Genomic DNA, 27,296 nt, shown 5'->3' with positions numbered 1-27,296 from the left:
TGCTGTAGCGGTACCTATTTATCTACTTGCACTTTGACGTGCTTTTGAACTGCTATGTTGGCAGGAGCTGGGACCAAGCAACGGGAGCTCACCCCGTCATGGGGATTTGAACCGCCGACCTTCTGATCGGCAAGCCCTAGGCTCTGTGGCTTAACCCATAGCGCCACCTGCGTCCCTTGTGTTAGCAGTACCCGTACTTAAATAGGCATCCATCTGGAAGCACCCTGTGTAGCCTCCCAGCTGGGAGGTATCTTGTAGACGGTGCAGAGTGTCCCAGAAATACACATGGGAACATAGGAAGCTGCCCTTTGCTGAGTCAAACCATTGGTCTATCTAGCCCCGCATTGTAGCTCTCAGATGAAGTCATCTCAAGTCCTTCCTGGAGATGGAAGGGATTGAACCCTGGACCTTCTGCATGCAAGGCTCTGTCACTGAGCCCCAGCCCAGCCTGTTATAAGCATTGTGTATCTTGCTGGTTTGTTGCTGTCAGAGCCTGCTTTTTATTTGACTAAACACAATGGTCAAACACACCTGTCAAGAAATTATTTGGATTTCAACATGGAACAAGAGAAACCTTAATCGGGATGGTGTGTTTTGCCATGAAGCATAACCAGCATCATCCTTTGCTTCTGTTCCTTGATTGTAAAGAGGGAGGGTAGTTGGCAAAAGAACTTGGGCTTCAGCTGTGTCGTGGAGTTTCCCTTATTCACATGAAAGATAAATGTTAGTCACGTAACCATGAAGGCTACTTGTTTCCTCCGATCTAGAACTGCTTCCCTATGATGGGCCAATTTCTACATTTAAAAAGACCTTGATTTTGGAAACCACAGAAGATTCAGTAAACATGGCCATGGTCAGCAAACTGCTTCCAAGTGCTGTGATCCTGTGTGTACACTTTCTTGGGAGTCAGTGCTGTTGAACACAGGGAATTGCTTCGGAGTCAGGGTGGGCCTAATGGTTGGGGGGTCCCTTTACATTTACCAGGGTATACAGGGTTGCACTGATGGTTGGGTGCCGTCAGGTTTCCTACAGTATGAAGGAAATATTCAGATACTCTTAGCACTGCCAAAGGTTCAGTTTGGGACTTACTGGCCCATTACAAAATCTCCACAAAGCATGTCCCCCCCCCCAAAAAAAGAAAACACACGTGTCTGATGGAAAAAAGTTCTGACTTCCTATTGTGGCGGAATTGGACCACACACTTCAGCATCCATTTGAAGAGTTGCTTTGATGTGGCAGCAGTATAATGGGGTGAGGTCCCACTGGCAACACTTAAATTTGGTACAGGTGTATTTGTTGAGTTCAGCTGACCCAAACTGCCCTGCGGTGTTCGCTTGCAATTCCAGCTTTGGCTGAAAACCTGGATTTGTGTCTTGCCTGGGTCACCTCCTGTCACCTGTGTACAAAGTCTGCACAGGTAGGGGTTTTCCTCTTCCTTAATGGTTACTTCTGACATTTCCTCTCAGGTATTTCTTCCTTCTCGACCTTCCATTTCACCTGTGTTTATACATACCCACTCTCAACTTTCACCTTAAGAGTTGCTCATTATATTTTGTTTGGTGTACACAAAACATGCTGTAAAAGCAGCACGCGAATGCCTCTGGAAAGGGTACTGCAGCGTTGGCTGTGGCTCCATGGTAAAGGACCCCTGGATGATTAAGTCCAGTCAAAGGTGACTATGGGGTTGTGGCACTCATCTTGCTTTGCAGGCCGAGGGAGCCAGTGTTTGTCCGCAGACAGCTTTCTGGGTCGTGGCCAGCAGGACTAAACTGCTTCTGGTGCAACGGAACACCGTGACGCAAACCAGAGCACACGGAAACGCCGTTTACCTTCCTGCTGCAGCAGTACCTATTTATCTACTTGCCCTGCTTTGCTTTCAAAATGCTAGGTTGGCAGGAGCTGAGGTAGAGCAATGGGAGCTCATCCCGTCACGGGGATCAAATCAAATCAAACTTTATTTGCATACATTACAAATATGGTTACCAATAAAACCTATTAAACCTGTTAAAACCCAAGGTAAAAGCTGTCGTCACGGGGATCCCAACCGCCAACCTTCTGTTCGGCAAGCCCAAGAAGCGCTGTGTTTTAGACCACAATGCCACCTGCATCCTTACCTTCGGTGTATACCTGTTCAATGGCAAGTGTGGGCTTGCTGTTGCATCCTGTGCAAGAGGCCCTTCAACTCTCCAAGCAGATTTTGGGTCTTGCTAACTGGGCTAGTTCCAATGTAAACTCTTGAAGTATTACGTCATATTTGGGCTACAGCCCTATTAAAGAAATCTTATGTGGTTGAAGGTAGGAAACTGAATGTTTAAGTTACACTACAATGCTAAGTGGGCCGTGGGTGGCACTGTGGGTTAAACCACAGAGCCTAGGGCTTGCTGATCAGAAGGTCAGCGGTTCGAATCCCCATGACGGGGTGAGCTCCTGTTGCTCAGTCCCAGCTCCTGCCAACCTAGCAGTTCGAAAGCACCTCAAAGTGCAAGTGGATAAATAGGTACCGCTACAGTGGGAAGGTAAACGGTATTTCCATGTGATGACCTGGAAGCTGTACGCCAGCTCCCTCGGCTAATAACGCGAGATGAGCGCCACAACCCCAGAGTCGGTCACGACTGGACCTAATAGTCAAGGGTCCCTTTACCTTTACAAGGCTAAATGACTACTTAGAAGTCCTATTGAATGGCTTACTCCCAGAATAGTGGGGTTAATCAGATTTGCAGACTACTAAAGCAATAGTTCTGAATATTTGTTTTGTTTTTGGAACATTGGTAACTTACTACCTTTTAAAAAACAAAACAAAAAACAACAAAAGCACCATTGCCTTAGCTAACCAGAGGCACCAATTTCATTTATGAATTGGCTCGATGCTGGAAATCCTGCTTCACATACCATCTGACCTATAGGGACACAGTGTGCAGCATTAACTGGGGTTTCAGTTTGCAGTGCTGCACCAAATATGATTCCGTAAAGCAGAGGAAGTGGAAATGAGAACAAGGCTCTTGGGAGAAAAAGGTGCTACCTCTGCTGCTGATCCTGTTGATAACTGCTGCTACGGTACTTCTACTCAGCACTTCACATTCCATCCTATATGTGAAGCGTTGGGGCATTTTACATAAATCTATCTCTTCTTCTTCTTCTTTGGCGATCACTCGTATCCAAGTAAGATTGTCTTCCATAAACACGGTTTTAACAATGAGTCCGTAAGTGACTGTGGAGATCAATTCTGGATCTGCACATTCTTCCACAGTGGGGACATTGGTTACCGGGCGGGAGTTGATCACGGTGTGGATTTGCCAAGCGTGCCTTCCTCTTGGCATGTTTCTCCCTTGCGTCCTGAGATCGAGTGTCTTCAAAGCCCATGACACCTTTGGTAAAGGCTGTTCTCCAACTGGAGTGCTCGCAGGCCAGGGTTTCCCAGTTGTCAGTGTTTATACTACATTTCTTAAATATTTGCCTTGAGACAGTCTTTAAACCTCTTTCGTTGGCCACCAGCATTACGCTTTCCGTTTTTAAGTTTGGAATAGAGTAGTTGCTTTGGAAGACGATCATCAAGCATCCGCACAACATGACCAGTCCAACGAATCTAGAATCCTTACAACAAGCATTCAAGTGAGCTCAGTTGCATCGCAGGGGAGTGACTTGCCTTTGGCAAATGGTGTGTCCATAACAAGCAAGATTTGAACCTGGAAATTTCTGGTCCATAGGCTGGTCACTTATCAGCTGTTGTTATGCTCTCAGGAGTGCATGAGGGCCTCTATTACACCTATGAGGAGAGTATTTGCTGCACAGTTGAGGTAGTCTGTCAAAAGCACTGGGGTGTTTATCTGTCTTTTCATGGAATCTCATGGAACAGGTGGCATGTCATCATGACGCCTCTTCTGCCGAGGCTGCCACTCATTCCCCAAATGCACACGGTTTAAAACAGTTTGTTCTCTTCTCCCATCCCCACCCATCCTCTGCACCAGCTTGGTCCTGCTTTTTACGCAACCAGCATCACTTGCTCCATTTCTCCCCCTACTGCTATTTCCCCCCACCTCACGCCCACACGACAAAAGGAAGACACAAAGGAGAAAAGATCATTCAACATTTATGCAATTATACAAAGTGGGAAAATGTTTCGGATTACACTCCACCTTCCCCCCATTGTGCGCCTGCAACCCTCCGTCTGTCACTAGCCACTGTAACTTTCCCCGCAGAACAAAACTGACCCGATGCTGATCTCTTGGTTGCTATTTACACTTAATTATCTTACAAACACCAGTGGGAGGCCTGCAAGGTTAACTGGTGTCAATAAGCCCGCTTTCTTTGCTTCTTGGTTGCTAATTGTGGCTTAATTAGCTGGAGAGGGAATCTTACCCCATTGTGCCAGAGGGACGGGAAGTCAAAGGGTCAAGGCGCCCCCTTTCTAGAAGGGCTGCATCCTCAGTTGCTGCCTCTGGCGTCACTGGCCTTCCTTAGTGCTAAGCAAGGCCACTGACCAAGCTGGCAAATGCCAGCATGAGAACAGCAGGTCGTCCTACACAAATGTTGTGGATGCCCGAAAACTCAAGAGGTGTGCTGCTGGCGTGTTGCTGGTTACCTGAATGTGACTTGTCATCAACAGGAAGGGATATGTACAGTCATACCTCGGTTTAAATACGCCTCGGTTTGAGTATTTTCAGTTTAAGTACTCCGCGGACCCATCTGGAATGGATTAATCCACTTTCCATTACTTTCAATGGGAAAGTTCGCTTCAGGTTAAGTACGCTTCAGGTTAAGTACGGACTTCCGGAACCAATTACACTCATACCTCGGGTTAAGTATGCTTCAGGTTGAGTACTCCGTGGACCCGTCTGGAACAGATTAATCCCCTTTCCATTACTTTCAATGGAAAATTTCGCTTCAGGTCAAGTACGCTTCAAGTTAAGTACAGATTTCCGGAACCAATTGTGTTTGTAAACCGAGGTACCACTGTATTGAAAAAGTGAGGCAATGCACGTTTTCACTTACAAAATTCATCTGGTGGTGTCGGCATTCCCATGAGACAAGATTTGAGCATTCCCTGTTAACACATGTATACTGAAGGCGAGTGTGCAGCTCTGCGTATGAAATTAATGGAACACCTTAGAAGCACTGTTGGCTTTTTAAACCATTTATCACACATCCGCTCTCTTTCATTCCAGTCCTCAAACCTGCCTTCTCTGATGGCATCAACAAGTGACCCAAGGAACTAAGCACACTTTTGTCGTGAAATTGTCCCAAGTTTGCTTTCTTTTTTTTTTAGATAATAATCTTTATTTACTTTACATATTTACAGCTGAATACATTTCACTTGTGTCAAATTTTCCATAACATTATTTTCCAGCAGTAAATAAAAGGAGAAAAAAGGGGAGAGGGAAAGGGGAAAAGAAAGGGGAAAAAAAGAAAAAGGAAAAAGAAGATAAAAAGGGGGGGAAAGGGGGGAAAAGGGAGGGAAAAAAAAAACCACATTAACTGTAAATCACATAATAATACATAAATTAAAATATGACTTCCACTCTGCCTTTGTTTGCCTTTTTTATAGACTACTTTACATTTGCGCGGTTTGTCTTTCTTTATGTTTATGATCCTAGTTCCATTATTATTAATTTCTTCACATCTGTACTCAATTTTCTTTCCATGTTTGTGTCAATCCAGTTTATATACTCTATGCATTTGTAAGTTTGTCTTATTGTCCAATACATTGTATTTATTATTCTACCTGAGTGCCAATAAAGAAATTTAAGCCATGGTTATGAGATTATGTTCATTTTGCTGAGCTCCTTATGATGTTAATATCCTATCCATATATTTCAAAAAATTTCCCCATTCTCTTTCATACGTTTCGTTATCTTGATGTCTTATTTTTGATGTTAGTCTAGCTACTTGCATGTACTCCACCATCTTTTTACGCCAATCCTCTATTGTAGGGATTTTGTCCTGCTTCCATACCTGGGCTAAGATCATTCTCGCTCCAGTTGTTGCGTAGAGGAAAAGTTTTATGTCATTTTTCTCTACATCTTCTCCCACCATTCCTAAGAGAAAGGCCTCTGGCTTCTTCTTTATTGTATATCTTAAGATCTTTTTTATTTCGTTATATATGTTCTCCCAATAATTCTTTACCTTTTGGCATTTCCACCACATATGTATAAAATCGCCCTCTTGGGTACCACACTTCCAGCATTTTTTATCCCCAGTTTTAAACAATTTGAACAATTTCATTGGTGTGAAATACCACCTGTACATCATTTTGTATAGATTTTCTTTCAATGATGTACAGGCTGTAAATTTTATTCTCACATTCCATAATTTCTGCCATTCTACATAGTTGATGTTGTATCCTAAGTCTATAGCCCATTTAATCATTACGGATTTGGTTTGTTCATCCTTGGTCTTCCACTCAAGTAAAAATTCGTAGATTTTTGATAGCTTTTTCGTATTATTATCCATAGCTAATTCCTCCAATATTGTCTTTGATTGCTCAAACCCTTTTACTCTTCTATCCTTTACAAATGAGCTATAGATCTGTTGGTATTCCCACCATCCTTGTAGTTTGTCTTTTAACTCTTCGTATGTCCTCATCTTAAAAGTATCGTCCTCTGCTGTTATTATGTCCCTGTATTTCAACCAAGTCCTCTCCATATTTAACTTCTTCACCGATAGGGCCTCTTGCATCGATAACCACCCTGGAGTCTTCCTTTCAAACCACTCCCTATACCTCAGCCAGACTTCCAGCAGTGGTTTCTTTATGGTATGTTGTGAAAAGCCTCTATGAACTTGTGCCTTGTCGCACCACAAGTATGCGTGCCAGCCAAATCGGTTTTGAAAGCCTTCAAGATCGAGTAGTTCTACATTCTCTAGTTTTATCCAGTCCATTAACCATAAAATACAGGCTGATTCATAATACAGACCAAGATCCGGTAAGGAGAAGCCGCCCCTTTCTTTTTTGTCCGTTAGTATTTTAAATTTTACCCTGGGCTTCTTCCCCTGCCATATGAACCTTGAGATTATCCTTTGCCATTCCTTAAATTGTATTGTGCCTGAGATAATGGGGATTGTTTGGAACAGGAAAAGTAATTTTGGCAAGATTGACATCTTTACGGCTGCCATTCTGCCACACCATGATAGATTCAATTTATTCCACGTTTCCAAACTAGATTTCACTTCCTTCCATGTTGGTATATAATTGTCTATAAAAAGAGTTGAGTTTTTTGGTGACAACCAGATACCTAGATATTTTGCTTTTTTAACTGCCGTTATTCCTGTTTCTAGTTGCAACTGGTCTGTTTGTGTACTACTCAAATTTTTTACCATCATTTTTGTCTTATTTCTATTCAGTTTCAAACCCGCTAGCGCCCCATACTCTTCTATTACTCTTAAGGCCTCCTTTAATGAAGTTTGTGGATCTTGCAACGTTAAGACTATATCGTCAGCGAAGGCCTTTAATTTGTATTCTCTTATTCCGTGCTTAATTCCTATTATATTTTCTGTTTTTCTTATTTTCTGTAATAGAACTTCTAGTGTGGCTATAAATAGTAGGGGCGAGAGCGGGCAGCCCTGCCTCGTACCTTTCGAGATACAGAATGCTTCAGTCAAATCGTTATTTATAATAATTTTGGCTTGTTGTTCTTTATATATTGCCTCCACACAGTTCATAAAACTCTTTCCTATCCCCATCACCTCCAAGTTCTTTTTCATAAAGCACCATATGACATTATCGAATGCCTTCTCGGCATCGATGAAAATAAGGGCTGCGTGTTTATTAATTTTGACGTCCAAGTAATCTATTATGTTTAGGACGTTTCTCATGTTCTCTCTAAGTTGTCGTCCGGGTAGGAAACCTTGTTGATCTAAGTGGATTTGTTGGTTCAATATTCTTTTAAGTCTCTGTGCCAGTATATTTGCAAAAATTTTATAGTCTGTGTTCAACAGAGATATTGGCCTGTAATTTTTAACATTGGATGGATCTGTCCCTTCTTTATGAATTAGTGTAATATAGGCCTCTTGCCATGTTTTAGGTAATTGGCTCTCTTTCATTATATTATTCATTATTTCTTTCATAGGTGGTACAATTTGTTGTTGGAGTTTTTTATAGTATTTTATTGTCAAGCCATCAGGCCCTGGGGCCTTCCCCTCCTTACCTTTTTTAATAGCTTCTAAAATTTCCTCTTCATCTATTGGTTTTTCTAGTTGAGCTGCCAATTCCTGCGGGATCTTATTTAATTTATGATCTTCTAAATAAGCTGTGATCTTCCCCATGTCTGGTTTCGGTGCTTTATATAATTCCCTAAAGAATTTAAGAAATGCCTTTTTTATCTCCTTCTGACTGTCTAATGTTTTGTCGTTTTGGGTAATTTTGTTTATGATGTTTTGCGATCTTCTTTTTTTCAATTGCCAGGCGAGCCACTTTCCAGTCTTATTGCCAAATTCAAAACTCTTCTGTTTTAAAATGTTTATTTTCCATTCTATCTCTTGACTAATTAGCCCCTCGAATTGTGTTTGCAGCATATTATATATTTCTTTTAATTTCTCGTCCTGCGGTTTTTTTGCCAATTTCTTTTCAGTCTCCTTGATTTTTGTTAGGATGATTTCTTTATTCCTTTCTTTTTCTCTCTTACGGATACAATTTTGTTGTATTAGGAGACCCCGCATGAACGCCTTACTGGCGTCCCACACTACTTTGATGTCTGTACCTTTGTTCCATCTAAATGCTTTTATTTCTTTAATCTTCCATTCTAATAGTACTGCTCTATGGTCTGATATAGTTTTTGGCATTATTTCCGTTTTAATTACCTTAGTTGTTAGCTCTTTTGGTACCCAAATGTGATCTATCCTGCTCCAACTCTGAAACTGTTGCGAGAAGAATGTAAAGTCTTTTTCTTTCGGATTTTTCCACCTCCATATGTCCACCAGCTCATTATTTTTTATTAGTGAATCAAATGAGGTTGGCAATTTCCCCTGTCTAATATTTGTTTTCTTTTTGGTTGATTTGTCCAGCTCTATGGATGTTACTCCATTAAAGTCTCCAGCTAAAATGATCTTATGTTCCATATATTCCTCCAAGATTTTATCTAGTTTCTTATAAAAATCTACTTTTGCGTCGTTAGGGGCGTACACCCCCACAACCATCAGTTTCTGCCCTTCTATTTCAATCTGTACTCCTAGAATCCTGCCTTCATTGTCTTTAAAAATTTGTTTTGCTTCATACTTGTCTTTTACGTAGATAACTACCCCTCTCTTTTTCTGGGTGTCTGAGGATGTAAATTCTTTCCCCAACTTCTTGTTTTTCAATACCCTATTATGTCTTTTAACTATGTGAGTTTCTTGTAGGCAGATTATATCTGCATTTTGTTTCTCTAATATATGGGCGATTTTATGTCTTTTAGATTTCTCGTTCATACCATTAATATTCCACGAAATTAATTTAAGAGTCATTTTGTTTATTAAATTAAATATCTTTATTATATATCCTCCAATTTAGTATTCCTCCTGGTTTAACTCTTGATCCTGATCTTGCTCCTGGTTTTCTTCCTCTGGTTCCTCTTCCACTCCTGTGATCTTCCCCAGTTCCTTATATTTCCTCCCAAATTTTAACATTTCATGTGCTGTCTCAATAGTAAACTTCTTCTCTTTATAGTAAAAGGTCACCCCCACTGGATATTCCCATCTAAACCTAATATTATTTTCTGTCAGGTTTCTCGTCAGTTCCTTAAAGGCATTCCTTTTGCGCAACAGCCGGTTTGGGATGTCTCTAAAGACGATTACTGGTTTTCCCTCTATGTTCCATTTACTCTCTCTACTTTTTCTCATTATTTCATCTCTGGCCTGTATCGAGTTCACAGTGATCAAACAGTCCCCGGGGTATTTTTTGGACCTTCCTTGCATTTGCTTGTTTCTAATTCTAAAAGCATTTGTTATCAAGTATTCTGCCTCTTCTTCTTCCTTAATGTCTAATAATGTAGCTATTTCCTTAGTCAATTTTCCTCTTAGGTTTTCTCCTTTTGTTTCAACCATGCCTCGTATTTTTAAATTATTCGCCCTCTGCGCTAGTTCTAGCATTGCCAAATTATCCAGCAAGGCTTCTTGTTTTTCTTCCATCTGTTCAAATTTAGTCTTCATTTGCTCCCCCTCTCTCTTATTCTCCCTCACCTCTTTTTGAACCCGCTTTGTCTGTTCTTCCACTGTATTAATCTTGTTATTCATTTCTTTCATTTGGCCTGATATTTCTGATATTTCTGTTACTATTCCTTCCAGTTTCCCTTCGATATTTTTCTCACTTTCTCTCATTTCCTTCCTAATTTCCCGTAACTCTATTAATATTTTAGCTAAGTCTCCTTCCCCTTCTACTTCTGGCTTTGAACCTCTTCTTTCACTAGTTGTTAGTGTTTTTCCTCCTCTGTTCGGCATTTTTGAGTCCAATTTAATTTTAACCTCTATTTCTTGATGCACAGTGACTAATGTTTCTCTAAATATGTTTACGTTACGTTTCTCTGCCACTGATGGTCCTTGGTTCTAAACCGGCATATATGTCTCCTTTTGCCACTAGGTGTCTCTTACATCTAATCCAAAAACACAATATTCACAATTCACAACTCCAGCCACAGCCCCGTCAATGAAGAAATAGAAATGAAATGAAAATCAATCCCCTTCAAATCTTAATTCCCCTTTGTTATATATCCCTCTAAACCCACTTCCCTCAAACTTGCTGATCTGCCCTCCCGTTTCCAATGAGTCGGCCAGTCCGAGCTTTCTCTCAGTGGTCAATTCAGAGCTTTAGTTCAATTGCCACCCAGCAGTTCAAAGTAGCAGTTCAAAGTAGCAGTTCAGAGAAGCAGTTCTGGCTTGGTGGAGTGCCTTTTAGGGTCTGTTTGTAGCTTGTTTCCTGTGGCAGGTTTCAATTTGTAGCAATTTGTAGCAAAGTTTGTAACCAGGATTTGTAGCCAATATTGAAAGGGCCACTTAGAGTCTTAAACTTGCCCCTTATCCGCCCAGTCACTTTATTAGGATGTTTCTAGCACCAAGTCTTTCCACTCAATAATAATTCGCCTCTGTGACAGTCTATAACAGCCTTAACCCACTGGTCTCTCTCTAATAGTTACTTTCAGGGTCCATTACCTCTCCTTTTCGATCTCAAATTAGATACAGTGTACTCACAGTCATCTCTATTACAGGAGTCTACTTCCCAGTATCAGTCTTATGTTAATATGTATCCCAAATTGTTAGCGCTCCGGTTTGAGAGTGTGTCATACCCTTTTGCCTTATCCACGCTCAGTGTCGTCCCAACTGCATTCGCCCCGCTCATTCCAACCCCAAAGGAAGCTGGAAAGGGCTAGAAAGGATGGGTTCCTCCGCTTAATAGATGCAAGGAGAGATAAACTTAATAAAAGTAAGTCCCTCTGTTTAGTAAAGTTCAGGATGGGGATATTTACTGGGGATTTCCCCCCTTTTATATTCTAGACTTTAATCTTCTCCTGTGGCAACCCACGAAACGTGTTTTTCACTCCCGTCGCCGTTGGCTTGTAAAAAACTGCTCCGCTGATTCTATCTCTCTTTACCTCCCTCGTAACTCCACGCCCAGCGCCATTTTAGCTAGCAGCCTCCGGTAGATCCCCTTTGAGCTTGTACCTTTGTTTCCCTTGGAGGGGGGGGTTGGTTTGCCCCTTCTCGTGTCTGTCTGTTCGTCTCTTTGCCCCAACCTTAGGAAACTCCGGGTTTGGGGGTGCTTCTCCGCTCTTCCGTGGAGCTTGTGGCAGCGCTTTGCAAGGCACGATGAATCTCGGCGTTCGCGACTTCAATCCCGCTCCCTCCAACTCCTGCAAAAAAGGAGCTGGTTTTCGAGCCGGAGAGTCGCTAGAACGCTGTAAGACTCTTAGACCCCAAGGATTTTATCCCTGGGTTTGGAGGTTTGCACAGCCCTAGCAAAAACCTCTTTTTTTGCCTTTGCAAAGCTCGGGGTTTCTCCGCAGAGCTTACCCGCGCTCCTTCCCGGTCAGCGGAGGAAACAGGAAGACCGGAGGAAACAGGAAGTCCCAAGTTTGCTTTCATGCTACACGTTGCCGTGACAATTTCCTATGAAACACCATTTAAAGCGCAAAGAGGCTGCATTCCCCTCTGCTGTTCTCATCCATCAGTAGTTACTGCCAGTCTTGGAGATCCTTGAGGAAAAACAGCTAGGGAGGAACTGTTTAGTTTGAGGTGATGGAGAGGATTCAGGCTCATGCAGTACTTTGAACAACACCTCTGGCCCCACTTTATATCTGCAACATCTGATTTGGCCCGGAATTGCCCTGGTGTGAAATCTTATGTTGCTCTGTGTACCAACACAGTAATCCTTAATGAATATGCTGGGCATCATGCTTTACAGCACGATTTCCCAAACCTGGGGTCTCCAGCTGTTTTTGGACTACAGTCCCCATCATCCCTGACCACTGGTCCTGCTAGCTGGGGATTGATGGGAGTTGTAGTCCAACAACAGCTGGAGACCCAAGTTTGCGAAACCCTACATTACAGCAAGGGTGGATACCCCTTGGTTCTCCACATGCTGCTGAACTACAAGTCCCAACCCCTTCCCTGATGGAAGTTGTGGTTCAGCACCATGTGGCGGGCCAAAAGGTTCCTGACACCTGATTTACAGGTTAAGAAATTTAGCATTCCCTATCTTGATCATCTGTCCTGTTCTCCGCTTCATGGACTCCTCCAGCTTCATAGTTCAGGTAGGAGGTGTTCTTTTTGAATGTTCTCTTGCACAGTATTTTATTTACTGGTATTTATTTATTTGACTTGTATAAGTGTCTCCCTATCAGTAGAAAACTAGGGGGAACGGTTCTAAGACAGGCCTCCTTCCTCCTTCCTTCTAAAAATGTGTTTCTTGCCAATGCTACAGTAAACGTGGCTCTGGTGAAATTTCAGAAGCCAAAGTTGGAGCATAATGGAAGCTCCTTGGTAAGAAGAAGCACAATTTACGCAAAGGTTAGCAATTCGTGAATTACGCAATTTTTTTCAAAATAAATTTTTAGCAGATGTAACCCTATGCCAAAACAAATTAACAATATAATATTGTTCCTTAAGCTTCAAAGAAGGAGAAGAACACTGGAGCAGAACTTTCCCACCACCTGCAACATTTTCTGAACCAAGCTGCAGCCACAAAGAGGTTTTCTTTGACACTTTGATAGGGCCTGAACAACTTGATTCAGGTCAGCAGTAAAGTAAAAGACAGATTGTTGGTAGTTATGCAATGTTGCCGTCAGACCTCTTTCGTTATCTTTGTAGCCGGATTTTCCTTGATTGACAGCATTGCAAAGACTTCCCTGCTTGGACTTCTTCACCCCACATAAGGAATCTTACACCACACAGACACAGAAATATCAATGGATTGTGGCTTTATTACGAGGATCATCTTGCCTCTGTCATCGTATGTGCACGCCTTTGTATTTACATTTAAATACAACACGTTAATAAGCAGTCTCTACTCTGTTAGACATTTTTGCGTGTACAGTGGTACCTCGGTTTATGAACACAATTGGTTCCGGAAGTCTGTTCATAAACTGAAGCATTCATAAACTGAAGCGAACTTTCCCATTGAAAGTAATGGAAAGTGGATTAATCTGTTCCAGACGGTCCGCGGAGTACTTCAACTGAAGCATTCATAATCTGAAGCAAACTTTCCCATTGAAAGTAATGGAAAGTGGATTAATCCGTTCCAGACGGGTCCGCGGAGTACTCAACCTTAAGCGTACTTAACCCGAAGCGTGGGTGTAATTGGTTCCGGAAGTCTGTTCATAAACTGAAGCGTTCATAAACTGAAGCGAACTTTCCCATTGAAAGTAATGGAAAGTGAATTAATCCATTCCAGATGGGTCCACGGCGTTCGTAAACCGAAAATTCGTAAACCGAGGCGTTCATAAACCGAGGTTCCACTGTATTGTTGCCTTTACAGTTGTCTTCACTGTCAGTCCCTGAGAGAAACCCAGCTTACAGAAACAGTCCCAAATGCACTGAATTAAACTTTTCTTGGCACAGCATTATTCATTTATTTTAACCGGAGAGTTAGACATGCAGCCTTGCACCTTACCCACAGGGGAGGGACGGCTCCATAGCAATGCTATAATTTCCCTGCTTATCCCTGCTTCCGCACAAAACCAGGGGGAACTCTTGCGAGGCAGCTAACTAGGCCAGCCCTGGCCCACTTGAAAGGGGTCCAAGAGACAGAGCTGGTGCTCAGGAGTGTGGGTGGTTGAGCTGTAGCATTTCACCGTGATGGAGATCTTCCTGTAAACACAAAAACGCTGCCTGGCTCTTTTGTCCAGTGCTGACTTTGGGACGAATTTACCAGTGACAGCTCTTCCCATCTCTTCAACTAACAGAGGAGATTTTTTGCGTGATCTGCCCGGAACGTAAAATAAACAGCCAGACTGGAGGAGGAAATTTGGAAGCAGGCTTTAGGAAAGGGAGTTGGGCTGTGTCACTGAGGAAAAGAGAGAATATAATAAAACAAGACACTGGCGAGTGGAGTGTGTATGCTCAGCACCCACATGAAGAACGTAGCTGGTAGCCTGAGCAGTGCAAGAACACTACCCTGTGTGAAAGGGGGAAGATCCAATCATTCTTGCCCGCAACTGCTTCTTAAAAAATCCCCTTGCAGGTTCCTATTTCACAGTACTGTCCGTTAATGTAGGCCAATAACATTGCATGAACTCAATGCCTGTTGTGTAGGGCTTTTTTTTCCTGAACAGGAGAGCTGTTCTGAGTGCCACGGGCTCCCACCGCGTTACGGAGCAAAGATTTGTGGCTTCACCGAGGCCATGGCAAACACAAGTGTGCTCCAGCCCTTGTGCCCCATTTCACAGTGAGTATTGCCAGGCAGCTCCTAACAGGAAGAGGCAAAGAGTGGGGCGACTTCAAGAACAGCCATTTTGTAAGGTGGGGCCAGTGTTCCAGGAAGACCAAGCCGCGCCTTGCCTCTGAGCAGAAGCCGCAGCAGAATGCCGGACGGAAACATCACCGGAAGTGTGAGAGGCGCTTGCAGAGCTGGGGATTGTTGCCGCATTGTCACAGCAGGATTGTGACTGTGCTGTCGCAGCTCCCAACTTCGCTGGGCCTTCCTTCTCGAACGGATTAGTACAGTGCAATTTGCTCTTTGTCATATCCCATGGAGATGATTTCTCCCCTGGCTGGCTGGTGCAGGACTTCCTTTGGCACATTTGGAAGCTGCGGCTTTTCAGTTTCGCTGCTGACCTAAAATAGAGGAAGGGCTGCCCAGGATCCACCTGAAGGATGGAGATCAGGTGGAGCTGCCCTCTCCCTTTCCATGCCCATGCGCCCAAGCTGCCTTCACCGTTGATACAGCTTCATGATGCCAGTCCGGTGCAGACTCTTCCACAGCTCAGCTTCCAGCAGCATATCGTGGTTGGCATAGAAGACCAATGGCTTCTTCTCCTGCTCAAAGTAGTGGTCGGAGAATGCCCTGTAGTTGTCGGTGATGAAACCATAGGCACTGACCTGTGGGAGGGGGAGAAGCAGAGGAGGACGACGACTTAGGGATGGGTGTGGACCTGAGGCCCAACCTCCCAGGCTCTGTCTGCCACCCCACCCTTGCCACGCACAGCGCCTTCTGGTGGTTCCCTCACTGCGAGAAGTGAGTTGACAGGGAGCCAAGCACAGGGTCTTCTGGGTAGTCGCTCTCCCATCAGATGTCAAGGAGATAAAGAACTACACAACTTCTGAAGGCAGCCCTGAATCAGGAAGTTTTTACGGTTTGGCATTTTATGTTTTTATATTCTGCTGGACGCTGCCCAGATTGCTTGGGGCAAACCAGTCAAATGGGTAAATAATAAAATAATAATAATTATTATTACTTGGCACCTAACAGTGTGCTTGCACTTTCAGAAGACCCATGAAAGTTGCCCCCTTTCTCCAGGCAGAGATACAGAGGTTCTAGCTGCAAGAGGAACAAGCACATCTTGTTGGGAGGAAAATGGATTGTGTTCCCCGTTGGCGCTAGGTGTGCGAGAATCACCTTCGCCACTTTCCACACAGTGTGAAGTCACTGTCACAACTAGTCTTTGATCTCCACCCCTTGATGCTGAGTTTATCAGGTGCCGGAAAAGTTAACAGTATAAAGACTCTTACCTGATCACAGGTATGAAGAGCTGTTAGAAGCATCAGGGCTCCAGTGCTGGGCATGTAGAGATGTCCAAACTGACTGTTTATTATTTCTGACCTTAAAAACCTGTAAATAGAATAGGGGCACAGGAGGGAAGTTTATGGGCTATTAACAAAAAAGAAGAAGTCTTTAACCAACTGGCTGTGTCAGGTGTGAATAATGGGCCATATAAGAATCTGGCAATCAGAAAGGTTTCAAATGTCCAGCCTGTTCTTCTCCCTGACATGCTAGCATTCCACACACAGGGAATTTTTGCCCGTTGGTACTGGCTCTCACATGATACAAAATGGAATGAAAGGCAAGATTCCTTCACAAATCCCCAGAAATTGTGTATCAGTCTTCCACTCAAATTACTCAGTGATTCATGGTTCCCTCTGTCCTTTCCGACAGCCAGAGATTCAAACACCACCAACAAAGAAGGGCAATCAGAATTCTACTACATATGTATGTACAAGTGTAGGGGAAGAGGACTGTTATTGTTACGATTATTTTACTTTTAGGCTGTCTGTCAGTATGCTTCTTACTATGTTTTTATTATATTTTTATCATTGATGTTTGGTAATTTGTTTCTAATGTTGTACAACCCCCTCCCCTGAGATCTTTTGATAAAGGGAGGTATATATATTGAATAATAATAAAAACATGCAAACAAACAGATGGTCAGTGGTGGGGGAATCTCTGGCCTGCTTGCCTAGTTAGGCCTGGCAGGGTCCTAATTTGGCCTAATTTCCCCAAAGCTACACCCACCCGCAGATGACGTCAGCTGCTGGGCCAGTAAAGGAACGAGTGCAAAGGAGTTGGTTCAGGAGCCTTCAAGTGCAAGTTCAATTGCTCCCTGATAAGTGGGGAATTGTACCCACGTCTTTTCAATTTGGTTCCAAACGCAACCCCCACTGGGATTCTTCCCACTCAGAAACTCCCAATCTGCACTCCAGAGTGAAGCCAATCCCTGCCAAAGGCAGGCACGATGGTGATTAGCTGACTGAAGGTGACTTCAAGCCAAGCTAGAATCGGCTACATTCCCGAGTTTCCACTCAGGATCTCTGGAATGTGGCCAATCCCTGCTGAAAGTGGGGCTTGCAGACAGCTCAGGATCTAGCCCACTGAGCTGAAAAGGTTCCCACCCCGGATGTGTTTTATGTGATAAAATGTGGGTTCCCCTTACTCCCACTGACATGATACAAGTAATACTCAGAGTGGACCCACTGAAATCAATGTGCTTATGTCTACTGATTTCAAGGGACCTACTCTTAGCATGACTTAAGTTAGATATCGCCCACTGAATATATTAAGGGTGGGAAAGCCATAGATCTCCAGATGTTGCTGGACTCCAGCCCCCATCAACCCCAGCTCCAACATGGCCAGTACACAAGGATAATGGGATTTGTGCTCCACCAACAGTGCTAAAAAAAAAACCAGGCTTTGCTGTGGTGTTCAAAGTCTCAAAACATTACCTCTCTGTTAGGTAGTGCACAAATTCAGGGTGCAGCAACTTGAACTTTCCGTCAGATGCCTCAGATCCAAAATATTGTTGTGGCCTGTGGAAGTAGATCAAATAGAAATAGTTTTGTTGCATGACAACAATTAGACAGCTCTCAACTGATCCCGTGACCGGGGGAGAAAAACAATACGGCACATGAAGCAGAAAAATTGTACCATTTGTGAAGCACCACGATGCCCAATAAAAATACTAAAAATGGATGGCGTAAAATTAAATAACTCTCCAGAAATCTGGAACAGGAAATCCAAATGCACCTGCTGCTGGAGGAGGTCCAGGAGAAGGGATTTCTGCGTATACCTCCTTCCCCCTGCCATTCCACCTGCTGTCCAGAGGTTGAGCTACTTAAATGGTGCTGAAAACCTTCCATCTCCCTGCATGCCTCAAGCTTCCAGCCTACCCAGTGCTTGCCCCTCTTAGATCACGAAGAGTTCAGGGAACGTGGGAGGGATTAAGCTTGCAATATTGGCAGTCAGAGCTTTTAAAGCAATCAAGGGATATTTTTGTGTGTGAGAGAAACACAGAGAGAGATGAGAGAGAGGTTAGAAAATTGCAGGCAATTGCAGAAAAGGAACCGGAAAGGTAAAATAAAAGGTAAGCTCCAGCCACAGGCTTGCAATCCATGCTTGTGCAAAGGAAGACCTCGTGCTTCTCGTTTGGAGGCAAGCATCTCGCCATGTGTCCTTGCACCCCCTAGACACATGACTCTTACAAAGCATCGAAAGAGAAAGCATGAGATCACTCGAGCTTCCTCCCAACAGTTTCCATGAAACTTCAAAAGATTCTTCAGTGCTTATGAGAACTCTGCAAGACCAGTGTCACACCACTGACTTGGGACTTCCACATGACATAGAATAAAATCTCATGATACAATAGCTCTGGTTGGGTGTTCTGGAAGTGAGGCTGCGTTGGGTAGCACCTCCCACTGTCATCTACACATATTGTGCAAACATCTGAAAGGAGGGAGCTATCATGTGTCTACAGGCTTCCATGTGACCTGGAACCCCACCCTCACACAATCAGGAACCATGAGCAACTGAGGTTCTACATTATGTAGAATCCTGTACCTGCAACAACTCCCTCCCCACTTCGCTGGATGCGAAGATACCTAATTCAGTGCAGCCTTGATTCCTGCTTGCAAATTCCCTTCAACTGTGAGTCGAATGCCTGAAAAATAGGCCTGGCATCACTGAAGACTGAAGGACTGGAGGAAGCACATCTACAGTTGCAGGGAGATGCGTTACAACTGCACTACGATCCCCAGAAGTGTGATTTTGCGAGAACAAGATAAAGCGATCATTTTTAGCAATGGGGTCTGGTAGCTTGCCAGCCTGAGCTGCCTCAGTAGGAACTGGAAGCACAGAGATATTAAGGCTGAACAGAAAGCAGAGTGCAAAAATGTGACCAAAGGGATGTCAACACTAAGAACTGACAGCGGCTGATGTTCCTAGCTGAATCTGCTCTGGGTGTCTCCAGGAGAACTGAATGCAAGGACAGAGAAGCACACAAGGAGCATCTACTTACTCATCGCCCTTGTCATACCCCTCTGGGACCGGGGTGCCCAATATGGCGGATTTCAGCATGATATAATCTCGTAGATCCGAGGGGATGAAAATGTAGCGGATGTCCTGAAGCAAAAACAGGGGAGGAATGCAAAACACAGAAGAGAAATTTAAGAATTACACGTGGCACCTACAACAAAATGTTGCTGTATGGGTTCCAGGGTGTCAGCCAGTCATATATAGAATCTTTTCCAGATGCTCCATCCATTCCTGGCTCCTGGTTTTCCATTCCCACTCTTCCCCTTTGAAGAACAGATAAGATTACTGATGTATGTACCTTGCCCTGTGGTATCTGCGTGAAGCCATATTCTGCATAAGCAATGAGGGAATTCTTCATGGTGTTTACTGTGAAACCATAGAAGGAGATTTTCGTCCCAACATCTTCCTCGAAGCCTTTGATCACGGCCCCATTAAGCCTGTAAGGGGAAAAGATCTTTTCAGACATACATAGGTGTTAACCAGAAGAAATAACCGATTCAATATTTTATTTTTGTTTGGCAAGCTCTCCGACAGGGGTTTGGGGGAAGCTTTTAACATCTATACCAGGCATCCCCAGACTCGGCCCTCCAGATGATTTGGGACTACAATTCCCATCATCCCTGACCACTAGTCCTGTTAGCTAGGGATGATGGGAGTTGTAGTCCCCAAACATCTGGAGGGCTGAGTTTGGGGATGCCTGATCTATACCCATCCGCAAATTGGATTTGGAGGGAATGCTGACCCCATTGTACCTGAAGACGAAGTCATGAGCATCTATCTCCTTGCCTTGACGAGAGCCATTCAGAATCCCACCGTTCCCAACCACAGCACAGCGGCTGCAGCCATCTGGTAGCCCGGTCTTGCTGAAGAGCCTACTGCTGGTGGAGTCATTGAGGAGCTGCACGGTGGATGCAATTGCTGCCAATCAGAACACATAGATGCACATCAGGCTGATGGATGTGTTCCTTCTCTGCCACCCCAATGTCTGCTTGTTTCATTCTTTGCTGCCAACCACTTTGGGCAAAGTGGATACAGAAGTAACTATGAATCTCAAAAACCAACTAGTTCAAAACAGATGATACGAGCTAGTTTGTTTAGCGTGCACTACATCAGGGAATTGAACATAAGGAGCTTCTGATCTGTTTGACTTCCACAGAGCCCTGAAGCATCCATGAATTGAATTTTGGAACAGCTTAATATACATAGTATGTTGAGGATGTCTTAACGCTATCTCCCCCAAATAAAACATTGCTTACTTATTTCCCCAGCATAAAGCAGCTTTTGGGGTGGGGGTTCTTTTGTTCAAAATCGGTGAGTTCATGATGAATCAATTGAGAACTGCAGCAAGTTGATTAATGGCTTTTTGAGTCATTGTTTTGAATAACTCATTTTGTGGTAGCTCGAACTCCTGCAGATAATAGAGATGAAGCGTTTGTTTGAGGTGTTTGAGGTGCCTTTGTTCCTTCTCTTCCCCCTTCTTCCAGATGGAGCTCCCCACTCTTTCCTCACAGTGGTACTGTCAGGGCAGGACTATGTGGGCAGAAGGCACAGGGCCCCACTTAGCAGGAGAAGCCTTCAAATGCATCATAGTGGGTGTCCATTTTGAAGTAATACACACCACCATCTAAGGCAAGGGTGGGGAACCCACATAAAATGTGGGTTCCTCTCACTACCACCTGTCCCACCAACATGAAACACGAAAGTAGGACATAAAGTGGGTCTCACCCTAGTAGAGCCAGGACACCGAGGTCCGGCTCCGAGGGCCTTCTGGCGGTTCCCTCACTGCGAGAAGCGAGGTTACAGGGAACCAGGCAGAGGGCCTTCTTGGTAGTGGCTCCCTCCCTGTGGAACACCCTCCCATCAGATGTCCAGGAAATAAACAAGAATCTGACTTTTAGAAGACATCTGAAAGCAGCCCGGTTTAGGGAAGTTTTTAATGTGTGATGTTCTATCATGTTTTTAATATTCTATTGGGAGCTGTCCAGGGTGGCTGGGGAAGCCCAGTCAGATGGGTGGGGTATAATAGTAATAATAGTAATAGTAATAGTAATAGTAATAGTAATAGTAATAATAATAATAATAATAATAATAATAATAATAATAATATACACAGAGTGGACCCACTGAACTAAATGAACTAAGTTGACTGATTTTGGTGCGTCAGCTCTGAGCATGACTTAAATTGAATGACATCCATTGAACAGCTGCAACCCTCCAGATGTTGCTGCACTCCAACTCTCAATACCCCCACCCAGAGTCCAAAATTGCTTAAATGCACCACAGTTCCCCATGCGACCGGTTACAGAGTGGGGTGCAGGGAGCTGGGGAACCCCAGAAAATGTCCTTTGCCAACATGTGGCTTCTGTGCTGAACTCATCTCAAGGCAGAAGCTTTCACACTTCCAAAAACTCTCTGCAGCCAGTTTCCCCACTACGCTGCTTCTTTGATTTGAAGCATGTCCCACATTCGCTTCCAGTCAAGAGATTCAGTACATCAGCTGGCCAGGCAGACAGCGTGCCTGGCAAGAAAAGGAAGAGTGGGCAATGCAGTAGGAAGTGAGATAATTCCCAAAAGCCAATGGCCACAAGCAGCAGCAGCAGCAGCGACAACAATGGAGTGGGTTGTGCCAGACCCTTTTGGTTCAAGTTAATCATCACAAAGACACTGGAACCTTTTATACGGGCAAATGTCACAAGGCGTTGATACCAGCGTTTTCAAAGGCTTCCTCTCCCTTCAGATCTAAGTCTTTAAAGAGATACCAGAGGCTGTGTGAAGCCCGCTGTCGAAATGACGGCACTTGCGCAAACGCTGGGACATTGCTGAGAAAGTAGAACGTTGAAAATTCATTTGGGTTTGAGCGGCTGATAGATGAAGAAAGACTTTCTTTTCCTTTTCTTCCGCTACCCTTCAGTTGTTGCTGGTTCAGAGAAGGCACCTTTTCTTATATAGGATGCTCAGTGAATACATGCAGAACGAGCTGAGAGGAAGGATGCCTCCTTTGGGTCACAGACATTGTTAACAACGTCACTCCTCACATCTGATCAGGGGAGGTATATCATTCCTGATAAGGATCAGTCCCCCCCTTCCCCATCACCTCAATCTGGATCAGGCAACCTGGATATGTGATGTACTCCACTGGCTGCGGGGCAGCTGCCATGTGGGAAGCACCAAGAAGTAGCAGTGGCATGTGGGCATAAAGGAGGAAAAAAGATTCTGGGCGCAGCTGCAGATAAGATGTGCGGAAACTACAGGCAACAACACTGATCCTGGGCTTTAGAGCCTTTAGGTGGGGAATGTTTGGCATGGCTCTGCCCTCTTTCTCCAAGCCAACAACAGCGATTCAGCTGCCTGGAAGCCAGGGAAGCACTGCTAACTTGCCCCGCTGTCCGTTACTGCAGTGTTTCCCAACCTTGTGCCTCCAGCTGTTTTTGGACTACAACTCCCATCATCCCTAGCTAGCAAGACCAGTGGTCAGGAATGATGGGAATTGTAGTCCGAAAACAGCTGGAGGCACAAGGTTGGGAAACACTGCGTTACTGGACTGGGTTACATGAGAAATCAGGGATAGGGGTCCATTTCAGCCCAATGGACCAGATCTTTATCTCTCAGGGCCAACTTTGACAGCTGGGTTGAGGAGAGGGGACTGTTTTCTTTTGGGGCAGGAATGTGTTTGGTTTTTTTAGGAGCCCACCTATGTCATCAAATCGTTCAGCACATGGGAATTCTCGGCATTATCACTGGTTGTGATCCACGGAAATAAACACAGATCAAAACGTAAAAATGTATGATTAGGCAGAAAGGGGATGTGCACACTGTGTTAAGGCACAAGCCATGGCTGATTGCACATGAGCAGCGCATGTGAGCAGCACACCCTGCCTTATCACTCTTCCCTTAGTGCAAGTGGAGCGAGGAATCTATGCCATGCAAACTTAATGCTCGTGGTTGGTTTATTTCTCTAAATAAAACAAACCATGACCGGGAAGCAAAAGAACAAAACATTGGCTTCAGATACAGTGGTACCTCGGGTTACAGACGCTTCAGGTTACAGACGCTGCTAACCCAGAAATAGTACCTCGGGTTAAGAACTTTGCTTCAGGATGAGAACAGAAATTGTGTGGTGGCGGCGGCAACAGCAGGAGGCCCCATTAGCTAAAGTGGTACCTTAGGTTAAGAACAGTTTCAGGTTAAGAACGGACCTCTGGAAAGAATTAAGTTCTTAACCCGAGGTACCACTGTACTGGTTTGTTTGGAGACAAACACCTGGCTTAGAGGTCCCAGCAAGGCAAGGGTCACGATGTGTTGGTCACGCTAGGGGATGAGTGAAGCGGGAGTGATTTGGCAGCAAGCTTTTATGGCTTACCATGTTATCCAAACATGGCTGCTGAGGTTATGAATACCAGCATCAATTAATGGAGTGTGCCAAGCACAAGGCCCCAAGAAAGGATGTATTCTTCCTTCATGTGTTCTGTTACCATCTGGCAGGCACCGGGTGGTATGAAGTTCCCTGGGCATTACAAAAAATTCCCATGGGCAATTGCTTGCTCTCACCAAGATTGCCTCATGTGTATTTATGGCACCAACACCTCCTGGAGCAGAGCAATGTGAGCCCAGTTTAGAGCTAGGGTAATTAGATCATAATGCATGCATCCGATGTAGCCCACCATACAACAGAGTAGCCCTCTAGACTGAGCTATGTCCCCAGTCCATTACCTGAATGTGACAAGCCACGCCAGCCGTAGGGGACCTTGTGCTCTTTTAGCTTCTCCCAGGTCTCTGGGGTGAAGTGCTGCTTCCCCATCAGCACCGGGATGCCAAAATCAAACTGCTTCCTCATCGTTGGGTCTACCTTTACTTTGGACTTCAGTGAGTGGGGACACAGACCGGACTGAGAAAGGTTTGGCGTGAGCAAATCCTAAAGCGGTAGAAGTTAATATCAATCAATACTTCTTTGGAATGTCTACTTAGGTAGGTCACAGAGAAGACTGGCAAAGAACATATAACAACCTTAACAAAACCCCAAATTATATACAGCAGTTCTCAATTACAACATTGTGTTCATTGATGAAAACGTTGCAATGCTGCAAACATTTCTGCACTCGGAAAACTCAAATGCTGAGATCGGGGGCAATTTTGCCAAATCAAGCAAAGAAGCAAGACTTGAAAGAGCCTGTTGACATCTTTGGTTCTTGCCCAATGGCAGTGATGGAACCACAACATACCACTGAACCCAAAGGGGAGGAAACGGTAGTCAGAGCAATGTTGTACAGGGGTTTGGGCTACACCCTCTGGGCTTGCTTAGCCTGACCAAGCTGTGTTAAACATAGTGTGGGATGAAGCCACGCAAGAGACTGGAACAGCCCCGGTGGGACAGGTGGGAAGTCAGGTGTGCTGAATCAGTGCATCTGATCTCTTAACGGTTTTTCTGTGTCCTGAGATTTCCGTTGCTGGATTTCAGTTGTCTGTTAAAGCTTCCAGTGGGCAGCAGCTACCAGGTCACTAGTCCAGGGAATTATGCCTGTACTGCAGGTACTGTACATTGTTTAATTAGTTGACTGTTAAGGGTTGATGCTGCTCAGGACTAAAGAAATATTCCACCCACACAGACACAATCCACGTGTGTAGCAGTTTTGCTTTGCTTTGCCCTTTCTCTGGGCTCAGCTCTTTCCTGCATCCCATAATACTTGATGGTACAGGAAGGAAGGGACCGTATGACTATTTTCAAGCTGCACTGAATATTGAACAAAGAAATGGTGGAGGAGTATTGCCAACACCAGAGTGGGGTGGGGGCAAGAATCAGGGTTTAGGGAACTGTTTTTCTTTCCTCCTTGTGGGCCAGAGGAGAAAGCCAAAGGTTTGTGGTTCTCCCTCCTTTGTTATGACTCATGAGAGGGGGAAAATACATGTTCTGGGATGTGGGGTTGGAGATTAATGCTTTGCCACTTCTTGATGACACTGTAAAATAGCTTTGCATACCGTCGTACAAGTCAGATAATTTAGTGCACTAAACGAAGCATTCAAAATTTACTTCTATGGATCGACATGAGCTTAAAGTCAGATGTTAAACAGCAGCGAAGAATCGTATTCTTAGCTCCCACTGTTTGATGCATTTGCACTGGCTATGTAAATACACTGCCCCTGATTAAAAGCCTGCCAGTAGCATCAAAAGCAGATTCACACGGGCTAGACGGATGATTTGAATGTCAAAATTTGAATTCCAATTTTGGGGGCCAAATACCCATTTTAAAAGTCAAATATGGATGGTATTTGAGTTCTGATGAGAACATCCAAGGCAAGCATCAGAATCCAAATATTGTGCAGCAGAGTCAACCTAAGCACACTTGTGGCTGGCTTTTTTTTTAAAATCAACTCATAGCCAAAAACATTTGCAGAAATTTATTTTGACGGAATACCTTTTCAGATGCCGCTCTTGCACAATGACCCTCAAAGTGGCCTACAATAAAAATAAAGTGAAGCAGCAGCCAAATTCTCTGATAATTTCTGTGATTGCAAGGAATGGGGCGAGGATAAGGATACTGCTGGCTGTCGGTCAGAGTGAAAAAAGCATTAACCAGGGAAAGTGATATCCCCCTTAGGAAAGGATCCGACAGATGGGAGGAATGGGTTCTTTTCAGACAAAGTTACTGGACAATACAGTTGTTCTCCATTTGCTGTGCACATTTCAAGGCTCCCTGTCTCTGGAGCTCTCTCCCCAAGGAAGTACACAAGGCCCCACCTTTGTTACCTTTGCAATATACCTTTTTTTTTAAAAAAAAAAAGGTTGCAGACTGTGTTTACTAAGCAGTGTTGTGTTGGGCTTTTAAACAGCTGTTGTGTGTATTTAGTTCTTTCACTGATTTGTTTCATAAATCTTTTTTTTTAAGCATGAAGGGCCTTGAAAGGCAGAATGTAGATTTGTAGGTAAATAAGATACATGAAATAGACATCCCTGCAGATTTTGCATCAGTCCTCGGAAATGGCCTTTTCCTTGCAAATTATAATCCTGAATTGACCAGGAAAATGTGAGATCTACGTTCAAAATCTACTTAAAGCATACTAGGAGATTTGGGGCATGTCACTGATCCCTTGCAGTAAGATGGGACTAGTAACCCTTTCTTCTTCTTCTTTTCTTTGTTTTTGTGTGTGTGTGTGTGTGTGTGTGTGTGTGTGTGAGAGAGAGAGAGAGAGAGAGAGAGAGAGAGAGAGAGAGAGAGAGAGAGAGAGAGAGAGAGAGAGAGAGAGAAGGGGCGTAGGAAGATAGGGGCAGTGGGGGCGGGCCGTCCCGAGCAGCGGGCTCCAAGGGGCGCCATCACGGGTGCCCGCCCCGCCTCAAAACGCGTGCCCCACCCCCGGAACGTGTGTCACGCCCCTCCGGGAGGCGCGCCCCGCCCCCAGAACAGGCGCCAGCCCCGCCCCGGAGCATGAAGCTCCGACACTGTGTGTGTGTGTGTGTGTGTGTGTGAGAGAGAGAGAGAGAGAGAGAGAGAGAGAGAGAGCAAAACATCCTAAAGTATTTTGTTTATTATGTTGAATCCACACTTAAGTCTTATTCAGAGTAGAACCGTTAGATCCCTTGAATTCAATGGCATTTAAATTAGTCACAACTAAGTCTAGCTCTAAGCAATTATTAATATATTTTTTCATTATAAATTCTAAACTATATATCTACTATATATTTCTCTGTTTTGTCTTAAGATATCATAACCAAATTCTGCATGATGGTTCCTGAGATCAAGGAAAAGGTTTTCATTTACTGTATTGTCTGGGGACATCAGGATGCCATTTTGAATTAAGCTGGCAGACTGAGCCTTTCAAAGCTTCACTGATTTTAACCAATGATTGCAAACCTGTGCTGGTTTGTTGTTGCTGTTGCTCTTTAGAATCCCCAAGGATTGCCAGGCATGAGGTATTCCGGCCCTGTGGATTTCAGTGGGTCTGCTCTAAACGTTATTTGAGTGAGACCATCAACTGATACGGTAAATTTTCACAGCACGACACCCTTTTCCACTAAGCACACATGACACTAAGGCACTCTGTGGCTTAGAAGTACAGAATTTCCTTTTCAGAGCTTGTTCCTCTTGATTGTGAACTAGCAAGCAAG

The 27,296-nt window shown here is 44.2% G+C and overlaps 1 protein-coding gene across 1 annotated transcript in view; it reads right to left on the bottom strand.

Moving 5' to 3' along the window:
• Nucleotides 1–14,254: 14,254 nt before the first annotated feature.
• Nucleotides 14,255–27,296, bottom strand: part of ST6GALNAC2 (ST6 N-acetylgalactosaminide alpha-2,6-sialyltransferase 2) — a 32,239-nt gene continuing 19,197 nt past the window's right edge. The window contains exons 4-10 of the mRNA XM_035104555.2: nucleotides 23,909–24,110; nucleotides 19,951–20,116; nucleotides 19,497–19,635; nucleotides 19,182–19,285; nucleotides 17,614–17,697; nucleotides 16,126–16,225; nucleotides 14,255–15,495 (exon numbers count right to left, since the gene is read on the bottom strand). Coding sequence (XP_034960446.1) covers nucleotides 15,328–15,495; nucleotides 16,126–16,225; nucleotides 17,614–17,697; nucleotides 19,182–19,285; nucleotides 19,497–19,635; nucleotides 19,951–20,116; nucleotides 23,909–24,110 — 963 coding nt within the window. The 3' untranslated portion in view covers nucleotides 14,255–15,327. The remainder of the gene's footprint in view (nucleotides 15,496–16,125; nucleotides 16,226–17,613; nucleotides 17,698–19,181; nucleotides 19,286–19,496; nucleotides 19,636–19,950; nucleotides 20,117–23,908; nucleotides 24,111–27,296) is intronic.

The sequence above is a fragment of the Zootoca vivipara genome, chromosome 2 (genome assembly GCF_963506605.1).
Source record: "Zootoca vivipara chromosome 2, rZooViv1.1, whole genome shotgun sequence".
Lineage (NCBI taxonomy): Eukaryota > Metazoa > Chordata > Lepidosauria > Squamata > Lacertidae > Zootoca > Zootoca vivipara.
This window is presented reverse-complemented; position numbering and strand designations above follow the sequence as displayed.